Source organism: Scyliorhinus torazame, unplaced genomic scaffold (genome assembly GCF_047496885.1).
Source record: "Scyliorhinus torazame isolate Kashiwa2021f unplaced genomic scaffold, sScyTor2.1 scaffold_628, whole genome shotgun sequence".
NCBI classification, from domain to species: domain Eukaryota; kingdom Metazoa; phylum Chordata; class Chondrichthyes; order Carcharhiniformes; family Scyliorhinidae; genus Scyliorhinus; species Scyliorhinus torazame.
In genome coordinates this window covers 83,660-96,071 of record NW_027308355.1, presented here as the reverse complement: position 1 = coordinate 96,071, position 12,412 = coordinate 83,660, and the positions used below count along the sequence as shown (strand labels likewise).

The window sequence follows — 12,412 nt, the reverse complement described above, 5'->3', positions numbered from 1 at the left end:
CGGTCCGAGGGAGCACAGCCCGGTCCGAGGGAGCGGATTCCCAGTCCGAGGGAGCGGATTCCCGGTCCGAGGGAGCGGATTCCCGGTCCGAGGGAGCGGATTCCCGGTCCGAGGGAGCGGAGCCCGGTCCGAGGGAGCGGATTCCCAGTCCGAGGGAGCGCTGCCCGGTCGGAGGGATCGGAGCCCGATCCGAGGGAGCAGATTCCCGGTCCGAGGGAGCGGATTCCCGGTCCTAGGGAGCGGATTCCCGGTCCGAGGGAGCGGAGCCCGGTCCGAGGGAGCAGATTCCCGGTCCGAGGGAGCGGATTCCCGGTCCTAGGGAGCGGATTCCCGGTCCGAGGGAGCACTGACTGGTCCGAGGGATCGGAGCCCGATCCGAGGGAGGAGATTCCCGGTCCGAGGGAGCAGATTCCCGGTCCGAGGGAGCAGATTCCCGGTCCGAGGGAGCAGAGCCCAGTCCAAGGGAGCGGATTCCCGGTCCTAGGGAGCGGATTCCCGGTCCGAGGGAGCACTGACTGGTCCGAGGGATCGGAGCCCGATCCGAGGGAGCAGATTCCCGGTCCGAGGGAGCAGATTCCCGGTCCGAGGGAGCAGATTCCCGGTCCGAGGGAGCAGATTCCCGGTCCGAGGGAGCAGATTCCCGGTCCGAGGGAGCCTATTTCCGGTCCGAGGGAGCGGATTCCCGGTCCGAGGGAGCACAGCCCGGTCCGAGGGAGCGGATTCGATGTCTGAGGGAGCGGATTCCCGGTCCGAGGGAGCACTGCCCGGTCCGAGGGAGCGGAGCCCGGTCCGAGGGAGCGGATTCCCGGTCCGAGGGAGCACTGACTGGTCCGAGGGATCGGAGCCCGATCCGAGGGAGCCTATTTCCGGTCCGAGGGAGCGGATTCCCGGTCCGAGGGAGCACAGCCCGGTCCGAGGGAGCGGATTCGATGTCTGAGGGAGCGGATTCCCGGTCCGAGGGAGCACTGCCCGGTCCGAGGGAGCGGAGCCCGGTCCGAGGGAGCGAATTCCCGGTCCGAGGGAGCACAGCCCAGTCCGAGGGAGCGGATTCCCGGTCCGAGGGAGCGGATTCCCGGTCCGAGGGAGCACTGACTGGTCCGAGGGATCGGAGCCCGATCCGAGGGAGCAGATTCCCGGTCCGAAGGAGCGGAGCCCGGTCCGAGGGAGCGGATTCCCGGTCCGAGGGAGCGGATTCCCGTTCCGAGGGAGCGGATTCCCGGTCCGAGGGAGCGGATTCCCAGTCCGAGGGAGCACTGCCCGGTCCGAGGGAGCGGATTCCCGGTCCGAGGGATCGGATTCCCGGTCCGAGGGAGCGGATTCCCGGACCGAGGGAGCAGAGCCCGGTCCGAGGGAGCGGATTCCCGGTCCGAGGGAGCAGAGCCCGGTCCGAGGGAGCGGAGCCCGGTCCGAGGGAGCGGATTCCCGGTCCGAGGGAGCAGAGCCCGGTCCGAGGGAGCGGATTCCCGGTCCGAGGGAGCGGATTCCCGGTCCGAGGGAGCGGAGCCCGGTCCGAGGGAGCGGATTCCCGGTCCGAGGGAGCGGAGCCCGGTCCGAGGGAGCGGAGCCCGGTCCGAGGGAGCGGATTCCCGGTCCGAGGGAGCGGATTCCCGGTCCGAGGGAGCGGAGCCCGGTCCGAGGGAGCGGAGCCCGGTCCGAGGGAGCGGATTCCCAGTCCGAGGGAGCGGAGCCCGGTCCAAGGGAGCGGATTCCCAGTCCGAGGGAGCAGAGCCCGGTCCGAGGGAGCGGATTCCAGGTCCGAGGGAGCACTGACTGGTCCGAGGGATCGGAGCCCGATCCGAGGGAGCAGATTCCCGGTCCGAGGGAGCGGATTCCCGGTCCGAGGGAGCACTGACTGGTCCGAGGGATCGGAGCCCGATCCGAGGGAGCAGATTCCCGGTCCGAGGGAGCGGATTCCCAGTCCGAGGGAGCGGACCCGGTCCGAGGGAGCGGATTCCCGGTCCGAGGGAGCACTGACTGGTCCGAGGGATCGGAGCCCGATCCGAGGGAGCAGATTCCCGGTCCGAGGGAGCGGATTCCCAGTCCGAGGGAGCAGATTCCCGGTCCGAGGGAGCAGATTCCCGGTCCGAGGGAGCAGATTCCCGGTCAGAGGGAGCCTATTTCCGGTCCGAGGGAGCGGATTCCCGGTCCGAGGGAGCAGAGCCCGGTATGAGGGAGCGGATTCCCGGTCCGAGGGAGCACAGCCCGGTCCGAGGGAGCGGATTCCCGGTCCGAGGGAGCGGATTCGATGTCTGAGGGAGCGGATTCCCGGTCCGAGGGAGCACTGCCCGGTCCGAGGGAGTGGAGCCCGGTCCGAGGGAGCAGATTCCCGGTCCGAGGGAGCGGAGCCCGGTCCGAGGGAGCGGATTCCCGGTCCGAGGGAGCGGAGCCCGGTCCGAGGGAGCGGATTCCCGGTCCGAGGGAGCACTGACTGGTCCGAGGGATCGGAGCCCGATCCGAGGGAGCGGATTCCCGGTCCGAGGGAGCACTGACTGGTCCGAGGGAGCGGATTCCCGGTCCGAAGGAGCGGAGCCCGGTCCGAGGGAGCGGATTCCCGGTCCGAGGGAGCGGATTCCCGGTCCGAGGGAGCGGATTCCCGGTCCGAGGGAGCGGAGCCCGGTCCGAGGGAGCGGATTCCCGGTCCGAGGGAGCACAGCCCGGTCCGAGGGAGCGGATTCCCGGTCCGAGGGAGCGGAGCCCGGTCCGAGGGAGCGGATTCCCAGTCCGAGGGAGCGCTGCCCGGTCGGAGGGATCGGAGCCCGATCCGAGGGAGCAGATTCCCGGTCCGAGGGAGCGGAGCCCGGTCCGAGGGAGCGGATTCCCGGTCCGAGGGAGCGGAGCCCGGTCCGAGGGAGCGGTTTCCCGGTCCGAGGGAGCGGATTCCCGGTCCTAGGGAGCGGATTCCCGGTCCGAGGGAGCGGAGCCCGGTCCGAGGGAGCGGATTCCCGGTCCGAGGGAGCGGATTCCCGGTCCGAGGGAGCAGAGCCCAGTCCAAGGGAGCGGATTCCCGGTGCTAGGGAGCGGATTCCCGGTCCGAGGGAGCACTGACTGGTCCGAGGGATCGGAGCCCGATCCGAGGGAGCAGATTCCCGGTCCGAGGGAGCAGATTCCCGGTCCGAGGGAGCAGATTCCCGGTCCGAGGGAGCAGATTCCCGGTCCGAGGGAGCAGATTCCCGGTCCGAGGGAGCCTATTTCCGGTCCGAGGGAGCGGATTCCCGGTCCGAGGGAGCACAGCCCGGTCCGAGGGAGCGGATTCGATGTCTGAGGGAGCGGATTCCCGGTCCGAGGGAGCACTGCCCGGTCCGAGGGAGCGGAGCCCGGTCCGAGGGAGCGGATTCCCGGTCCGAGGGAGCGGATTCCCGGTCCGAGGGAGCACTGACCTGTCCGAGGGAGCGAATTCCCGGTCCGAGGGAGCACAGCCCAGTCCGAGGGAGCGGATTCCCGGTCCGAGGGAGCGGATTCCCGGTCCGAGGGAGCACTGACTGGTCCGAGGGATCGGAGCCCGATCCGAGGGAGCAGATTCCCGGTCCGAAGGAGCGGAGCCCGGTCCGAGGGAGCGGATTCCCGGTCCGAGGGAGCGGATTCCCGGTCCGAGGGATCGGATTCCCGGTCTGAAGGAGCGGATTCCCAGTCCGAGGGAGCACTGCCCGGTCCGAGGGAGCGGATTCCCAGTCCGAGGGAGCACTGCCCGGTCCGAGGGAGCGGATTCCCGGTCCGAGGGAGCGGAGCCCGGTCCGAGGGAGCGGATTCCCGGTCCGAGGGAGCGGAGCCCGGTCCGAGGGAGCGGAGCCCGGTCCGAGGGAGCGGATTCTCGGTCCGAGGGAGCGGAGCCCGATCCGAGGGAGCAGATTCCCGGTCCGAGGGAGCGCAGCCCGGTCCGAGGGAGCGGAGCCCGATCCGAGGGAGCGGATTCCCAGTCCGAGGGAGCGGAGCCCGGTCCGAGGGAGCGGATTCCCGGTCCGAGGGAGCGGAGCCCGATCCGAGGGAGCGGATTCCCGGTCCGAGGGAGCGGAGCCCGGTCCGAGGGAGCGGATTCCCGGTCCGAGGGAGCGGAGCCCGGTCCGAGGGAGCGCAGCCCGGTCCGAGGGAGCGGATTCCCGGTCCGAGGGAGCGGATTCCCGGTCCGAGGGAGCGCAGCCCGGTCCGAGGGAGCGCAGCCCGGTACGAGGGCGCACTGCCCGGTCCGAGGGAGCGGAGCCCGGTCCAAGGGAGCGGATTCCCAGTCCGAGGGAGCGGAGCCCGGTCCGAGGGGGCGGAGCCAGGTCCGAGGGAGCGGAGCCCGGTCCGAGGGAGCGGAGCCCGGTCCGAGGGAGCGGAGCCCGGTCCGAGGGAGCGGAGCCCAGTCCGAGGGAGCGGAGCCCGGTCCGAGAGAGCGGATTCCCAGTCCGAGGGAGCACTGCCCGGTCCGAGGGAGCGGATTCCCGTTCCGAGGGAGCACTGACTGGTCCGAGGGAGCGGATTCCCGGTCCGAGGGAGCGGATTCCCGGTCCGAGGGAGCGGATTCCCGGTCCGAGGGAGCGCAGCCCGGTCCGAGGGAGCGCAGCCCGGTCCGAGGGAGCGGAGCCCGATCCGAAGGAGCGGAGCCCGGTCCGAGGGAGCGGAGCCCGGTCCGAGGGAGCGGAGCCCGGTCCGAGGGAGCGCTGCCCGGTCCGAGGGAGCGGAGCCCGGTCCGAGGGAGCGGAGCCCGGTCCGAGGGAGCGCTGCCCGGTCCGAGGGAGCGGAGCCCGGTCCGAGGGAGCGGAGCCCGGTCCGAGGGAGCGGATTCCCGGACCGAGGGAGCGGAGCCCGGTCCGAGGGAGCGGAGCCCGGTCCGAGGGAGCGGATTCCCGGTCCGAGCGAGCGGAGCCCGGTCCGAGCGAGCAGAGCCCGGTCCGAGGGAATCTGGAGTCAGTGAGGAACTGCATTCTTACCGAATTATGCCAAACTCATCGAAGTATCCCCCTCGGCCCTCTGTACCAAACGGTTCCTTAAAGGTCAGCACAACAGAGGCAATGTTGTCTCGATTCCACAACGGGGCAAAAATCCTGTTTGCAAATCTGCAGAGGGGGTAACATTAAACCAATGTGAGGAGAGGGTTAATTTCACATGATCACCCCCTCAGATTCACAGCACTGTCCCTCTGCCCCACCGTGATACTGTGACAAACAAATGGAGCTTTACTCTGTATCTAATCCCGTCCTGTACCTGTCCTGGGAGTGTTTGATGGGGACAGTGTAGAGGGAGCTTTACTCTGTATCTAATCCCGTCCTGTACCTGTCCTGGGGGTGTTTGATGGGGACAGTGGAGAGGGAGCTTTACTCTGTATCTAACCCCGTGCTGTACCTGTCCTGGGGGTGTTTGATGGGGACAGTGTAGAGGGAGTTTTACTCTGCATCTAACCCCGTGCTGTACCTGTCCTGGGAGTGTTTGATGGGGACAGTGTAGAGGGAGCTTTACTCTGTATCTAACCCCGTGCTGTACCTGTCCTGGGAGTGTTTGATGGGGACAGTGCAGAGGGAGCTTTACTCCGTATCTAACCCCGTGCTGTACCTGTCCTGGGAGTGTTTGATGGGGACAGTGTAGAGGGAGCTTTACTCTGTATCTAACCCCGTGCTGGAATTGTCCGTCCTCCAAAATCTCTGGTTTGTCCAGACTTGTTGTTATTCTGATTCCCATCCAGAACTTGATCTTCTGGTTTAAGGAGGGTGGGGTGAAGAACTCAGACATGCCAGATGCTTATAAAAGCCTCTCTCCTCGACGGCCCCATCAACCCCACACCTCAGACCCACAGACATATCGTTTGGGATTGCTCCCAGGCAAGGAATGATTAATCAGCTGTCAGAGGGTCAGTACTGAGGGAGTGCCGCACTATCAGGGGTCAGTACAGAGGGAGTTCCGCACTGTCAGAGGGTCAGTGCTGAGGGAGTGCCGCACTGTCAGAGGGTCAGTACTGAGGGAGTTCCGCACTGTCAGAGGGTCCGGACTGAGGGAGTGCGGCACTGTCAGAGGGTCAGTACTGAGGGAGTGCTGCACTGTCAGAGGGTCAGTACTGAGGGTGTGCTGCACTGTCAGAGGGTCAGTGCTGAGGGAGTGCTGCACTGTCAGAGGGTCAGTACTGAGGGAGCACCGCACTGTCAGAGGGTCAGTACTGAGGGAGCACCGCACAGTCAGAGGGTCAGTACTGAGGGAGTGCCGCACTGTCAGAGGGTCAGTACTGAGGGAGTGCTGCACTGTCAGAGGGTCAGTACTGAGGTAGTGCCGCACTGTCAGAGGGTCAGTACTGAGGGAGTGCTGCACTGTCAGAGGGTCAGTACTGAGTGAGTGCCGCACTGTCAGAGGGTCAGTACTGAGGTAGTGCCGCACTGTCAGAGGGTCAGTACTGAGGGAGTGCTGCACTGTCAGAGGGTCAGTACTGAGGGAGTGCCGCACTGTCAGAGGGTCAGTACTGAGTGAGTGCCGCACTGTCAGAGGGTCAGTACTGAGGTAGTGCCGCACTGTCAGAGAGTCAGTACTGAGGGAGTGCCGCACTGTCAGAGGATCAGTACTGAGGGAGTGCTGCACTGTCAGAGGGTCAGTACTGAGTGAGTGCCGCACTGTCAGAGGGTCAGTACTGAGGTAGTGCCGCACTGTCAGAGGGTCAGTACTGAGGGAGTGCTGCACTGTCAGAGGGTCAGTACTGAGGGAGTGCCGCACTGTCAGAGGGTCAGTACTGAGTGAGTGCCGCACTGTCAGAGGGTCAGTACTGAGGTACTGCCGCACTGTCAGAGAGTCAGTACTGAGGGAGTGCCGCACTGTCAGAGGGTCAGTACTGAGGGAGAGCTGCACTGTCAGAGGGTCAGTATTGAGGGAGTGCCGCACTGTCAGAGGGTCAGTACTGAGGGAGTGCTGCACTGTCAGAGGGTCAGTACTGAGGGAGTGCCGCACTGTCAGAGGGTCAGTGCTGAGGGAGTGCCGCACTGTCAGAGAGTCAGTACTGAGGGAGTGCCGCACTGTCAGAGGGTCAGTACTGAGGGAGTGCCGCACTGTCAGAGGGTCAGTGCTGAGGGAGTGCTGCACTGTCAGAGGGTCAGTACTGAGGGAGTGCCGCACTGTCAGAGGGTCAGTGCTGAGGGAGTGCCGCACTGTCAGAGGGTCAGTACTGAGGGAGTGCCGCACTGTCAGAGGGTCAGTGCTGAGGGAGTGCCGCGCAGTCAGAGGGTCAGTACTGAGGGAGTGCCGCACTGTCAGAGGGTCAGTACTGAGGGAGTGCCACACTGTCAGAGGGTCCGTACTGAGGGAGTGCGGCACTGTCAGAGGGTCAGTACTGAGGGAGTGCGGCACTGTCAGAGGGTCAGTACTGAGGGAGTGCTGCACTGTCAGGGGGTCAGTACTGAGGCAGTGCTGCACTGTCAGAGGGTCAGTACTGAGGGAGTGCTGCACTGTCAGAGGGTCAATACTGAGGGAGCTCAATACTGAGGGAGCACCGCACTGTCAGAGGGTCAGTGCTGAGAGAGTGCTGCACTGTCAGAGAGTCAGTACTGAGGGAGTGCTGCACTGTCAGAGGGTCGGTACTGAGGGAGTGCTGCACTGTCAGAGGGTCAGTACTGTGGGAGTGCCGCACTGTCAGAGGGTCAGTACTGAGGGAGCGCCACACTGTCAGAGGGTCAGTACTGAGGGAGTGCTACACTGTCAGACGGTCAGTACTGTGGGAGTGCCGCACTGTCAGAGGGTCAGTGCCGGGGGAGTGCTACACTGTCAGAGGGTCAGTGCCGGGGGAGTGCCGCACTGTCAGAGGGTCAGTGCTGAGGGAGTGCCGCACTGTCAGAGGGTCAGTGCTGAGGGAGTGCCGCACTGTCAGAGGGTCAGTTCTGAGGGAGGGCCGCCCTGTCAGAGGGTCAGTACTGAGGGAGTGCTGCACTGTCGGAGGGTCAGTACTGAGGGAGTGCCGCACTGTCAGAGGGTCAGTGCTGAGAGAGTGATGCACTGTCAGAGGGTCAGTACTGAGGGAGTGCTGCACTGACAGAGGGTCAGTACTGTGGGAGTGCCGCACTGACAGAGGGTCAGTACTGAGGGAGCGCCACACTGTCAGAGGGTCAGTACTGAGGGAGTGCTGCACTGTCAGAGGGTCAGTACTGAGGGAGTGCCGCACTGTCAGAGGGTCAGTACTGAGGGAGTGCCGCACTGTCAGAGGGTCGGTACTGAGGGAGTGCCGCACTGTCAGAGGGTCAGTGCTGAGGGAGTGCCGCACTGTCAGGGGGTCAGTACTGAGGGAGTGCCGCACTGTCAGAGGGTCAATGCTGAGGGAGTGCCGCACTGTCAGAGGGTCAGTGCTGAGGGAGTGCCGCACTGTCAGAGGGTCAGTGCTGAGGGGGTGCCGCACTGTCAGAGGGTCAGTACTGAGGGAGTGCCGCACTGTCAGAGGGTCAGTGCTGAGGGAGTGCCGCACTGTCAGAGGGTCAGTACTGAGGGAGTGCCGCACTGTCAGAGGGTCAGTACTGAGGGAGTGCTGCACTGTCAGAGGGTCAGTACTGAGGGAGTGCTGCACTGTCAGAGGGTCAGTGCTGAGGGAGTGCCGCACTGTCAGAGAGTCAGTACTGAGGGAGCGCCGCACTGTCAGAGGGTCAGTACTGAGGGAGTGCTGCACTGTCAGAGGGTCAGTACTGAGGGAGCGCCGCACTGTCAGAGGGTTAATACTGAGTGAGTGCTGCACTGTCAGAGGGTCAGTACTGAGGGAGTGCTGCACTGTCGGAGGGTCAGTACTGAGGGAGTGCCGCACTGTCAGAGGGTCAGTGCTGAGAGAGTGCTGCACTGTCAGAGGGTCAGTACTGAGGGAGTGCTGCACTGTCAGAGGGTCGGTACTGAGGGAGTGCTGCACTGTCAGAGGGTCAGTACTGTGGGAGTGCCGCACTGTCAGAGGGTCAGTACTGAGGGAGCGCCACACTGTCAGAGGGTCAGTACTGAGGGAGTGCTACACTGTCAGAGGGTCAGTACTGTGGGAGTGCCGCACTGTCAGAGGGTCAGTGCTGAGAGAGTGCCGCACTGTCAGAGGGTCAGTACTGAGGGAGTGCCGCACTGTCAGAGGGTCAGTACAGAGGGAGTGCTGCACTGTGAGAGGGTCAGCACTGAGGGAGTGCCGCACTGTCAGAGGGTCAGTACTGAGGGAGTGCTGCACTGTCAGAGCGTCAGTACTGAGGGAGTGCCGCACTGTCAGAGGGTCAGTACTGAGGGAGTGCTGCACTGTCAGAGGGTCAGTACTGAGGGAATGCTGCACTGTCAGAGGGTCAGTACTGAGGGGGGTCAGTACTGAGGGAGTGCCGCACTGTCAGAGGGTCAGTACTGAGGGAGTGCTGCACTGTCAGAGGGTCAGTACTGAGGGAGTGCCGCACTGTCAGAGGGTCAGTACTGAGGGAGTGCTGCACTGTCAGAGGGTCAGTACTGAGTGAGTGCCGCACTGTCAGAGGGTCAGTACTGAGGTAGTGCCGCACTGTCAGAGGGTCAGTACTGAGGGAGTGCTGCACTGTCAGAGGGTCAGTACTGAGGGAGTGCCGCACTGTCAGAGGGTCAGTACTGAGTGAGTGCCGCACTGTCAGAGGGTCAGTACTGAGGTAGTGCCGCACTGTCAGAGAGTCAGTACTGAGGGAGTGCCGCACTGTCAGAGGGTCAGTACTGAGGGAGAGCTGCACTGTCAGAGGGTCAGTATTGAGGGAGTGCCGCACTGTCAGAGGGTCAGTACTGAGGGAGTGCTGCACTGTCAGAGGGTCAGTACTGAGGGAGTGCCGCACTGTCAGAGGGTCAGAACTGAGGGAGCGCCGCACTGTCAGAGATTCAGTACTGAGGGAGTGCCGCACTGTCAGAGGGTCAGTACTGAGGGAGCGCTGCACTGTCAGAGGGTCAGTGCTGAGGGAGTGCTGCACTGTCAGAGGGTCAGTACTGAGGGAGTGCCGCACTGTCAGAGGGTCAGTGCTGAGGGAGTGCCGCACTGTCAGAGGGTCAGTACTGAGGGAGTGCCGCACTGTCAGAGGGTCAGTGCTGAGGGAGTGCCGCGCAGTCAGAGGGTCAGTACTGAGGGAGTGCCGCACTGTCAGAGGGTCAGTACTGAGGGAGTGCCACACTGTCAGAGGGTCCGTACTGAGGGAGTGCGGCACTGTCAGAGGGTCAGTACTGAGGGAGTGCGGCACTGTCAGAGGGTCAGTACTGAGGGAGTGCTGCACTGTCAGGGGGTCAGTACTGAGGCAGTGCTGCACTGTCAGAGGGTCAGTACTGAGGGAGTGCTGCACTGTCAGAGGGTCAATACTGAGGGAGCTCAATACTGAGGGAGCACCGCACTGTCAGAGGGTCAGTGCTGAGAGAGTGCTGCACTGTCAGAGAGTCAGTACTGAGGGAGTGCTGCACTGTCAGAGGGTCGGTACTGAGGGAGTGCTGCACTGTCAGAGGGTCAGTACTGTGGGAGTGCCGCACTGTCAGAGGGTCAGTACTGAGGGAGCGCCACACTGTCAGAGGGTCAGTACTGAGGGAGTGCTACACTGTCAGACGGTCAGTACTGTGGGAGTGCCGCACTGTCAGAGGGTCAGTGCCGGGGGAGTGCTACACTGTCAGAGGGTCAGTGCCGGGGGAGTGCCGCACTGTCAGAGGGTCAGTACTGAGGGAGTGCTGCACTGTCAGAGGGTCAGTACTGAGGGAGTGCCGCACTGTCAGAGGGTCAGTACTGAGGGAGTGCCGCACTGTCAGAGGGTCGGTACTGAGGGAGTGCCGCACTGTCAGAGGGTCAGTGCTGAGGGAGTGCCGCACTGTCAGGGGGTCAGTACTGAGGGAGTGCTGCACTGTCAGAGTGTCAGTACTGAGGGAGTGCCGCACTGTCAGAGGGTCAGTACTGAGGGAGTGCCGCACTGTCAGAGGGTCAGTACTGAGGGAGTGCTGCACTGTCAGAGGGTCAGTACTGAGGGAGTGCCGCACTGTCAGAGGGTCAGTACTGAGGGAGTGCTGCACTGTCAGAGGGTCAGTACTGAGGGAGTGCCGCACTGTCAGAGGGTCAGTACTGAGGGAGTGCTGCACTGTCAGAGGGTCAGTACTGAGGGAGTGCCGCACTGTCAGAGGGTCAGTGCTGAGGGAGTGCCGCACTGTCAGCGGGTCAGTACTGAGGGAGTGCTGCACTGTCAGAGGGTCAGTACTGAGGGAGTGCTGCACTGTCAGAGGGTCAGTACTGAGGGAGTGCTGCACTGTCTGAGATTTGGTTCGCTCTGCTTGCTGCTGGGTGCGTCACCACCCTCCCTCTCTGACCCCAGTTGGAAATATTACAGACCGGCTGCGGAGTGGATGTCCGGAGCCTGGCGACTGGACCTGTCGGAATCCATCCCCCAAACTGTACCTGAGAACCATGAGGTTCTGCACCATCTCCTTGCCCAGGTAATGGTCGATGCGATAAATCTGGTCCTCGCTGAACAATGAAGAGAGGTGGTTCGACAGCTTGTTGGAACTTTCCAGATCTTTCCCAAACGGTTTTTCCACAATCACCCGGTTCCAGCCACTGGAATGGACAGGAAGGAGAGTGGGGAGTTAGTCAAAAACCGGCACATGGTGTTGAGAATGGCTCTCAAACCGCCCCCCCCCTCCTCCCCCCAACCCGCGCACTACCCCACTCCTCTCCGCTCCGATCCCAGTGCCCTCCTGCTCATCGGGCTCGTCGACAGGGTGGGGCATCACAGGAAATGCCATCACCGCCCGCGTCCCCCCCCTTCCCAAATCCGCACAGCCAGGATGCTGAGATTAAGTGAGGGGGGTCCCCTCCCCTCCCTCACTCCCCCCCCCACCCCCATCCTACCCACTTGGCGGGGAGTGTGACGGCGAGATGGAGGAGCAGCCATGATCCTATTGAATGGCGGACAGGCACGATGGGCCGAAGGGCCTGCTGCTCCACCAGTTCAGTCTTCACACAATCCGTCCGAGGACATTAAACCCATCAGAGCACACGGCTCCCTCCACCCTCCTGCGCCCCGCTCCCTCCCCACCCGCCACCCCCCTCCCGCCCCCCATCCGCCACCCCCCCTCCCCCCCCCCGCCGCCCCCCTCCCCCCCGCCGCCCCCCGCCCCTGCCACCCCCCCTCCCGCCCCCCCACCGCCGCCCCCCCGCCCCTGCCACCCCCCTCCCGCCCCCATCCGCCACCCCCCTCCCGCCCCCCGCCCCCTGCCACCCCCCTCCCGCCCCCCCGCCCCCCCCCGCCCCTGCCGCCCCCCTCCCGCCGCCCCCCGCCCCCTGCCACCCCCCTCCCGCCCCCCCCCCCCCCCCGCCCCTGCCACCCCCTCCCCCCGCCCCCACACACACACTCACATTTTGCCCATGCACGTGTGCCTGATGTTGCGAGTTACGTCCTCGTACACACTGGGAGGCAGGGCCAGGTAGAAGAGGCGATTGGCCTGACGCCCGTTGTGCTGAGCGTTGATGTGGTCGTCCAGTTTCTGG

The 12,412-nt window shown here is 64.4% G+C and overlaps 1 protein-coding gene across 1 annotated transcript in view; it reads right to left on the bottom strand.

Moving 5' to 3' along the window:
• Positions 1 to 12,406, bottom strand: part of g6pd (glucose-6-phosphate dehydrogenase) — a 34,788-nt gene extending 22,382 nt beyond the window's left edge. Inside the window, exons 1-3 of the mRNA XM_072494564.1 lie at positions 12,281 to 12,406; positions 11,321 to 11,479; positions 4,908 to 5,033 (exon numbers count right to left, since the gene is read on the bottom strand). Of these exons, the coding sequence (XP_072350665.1) occupies positions 4,908 to 5,033; positions 11,321 to 11,479; positions 12,281 to 12,291 (296 nt within the window). The 5' untranslated portion in view covers positions 12,292 to 12,406. The remainder of the gene's footprint in view (positions 1 to 4,907; positions 5,034 to 11,320; positions 11,480 to 12,280) is intronic.
• Positions 12,407 to 12,412: the final 6 nt, after the last annotated feature.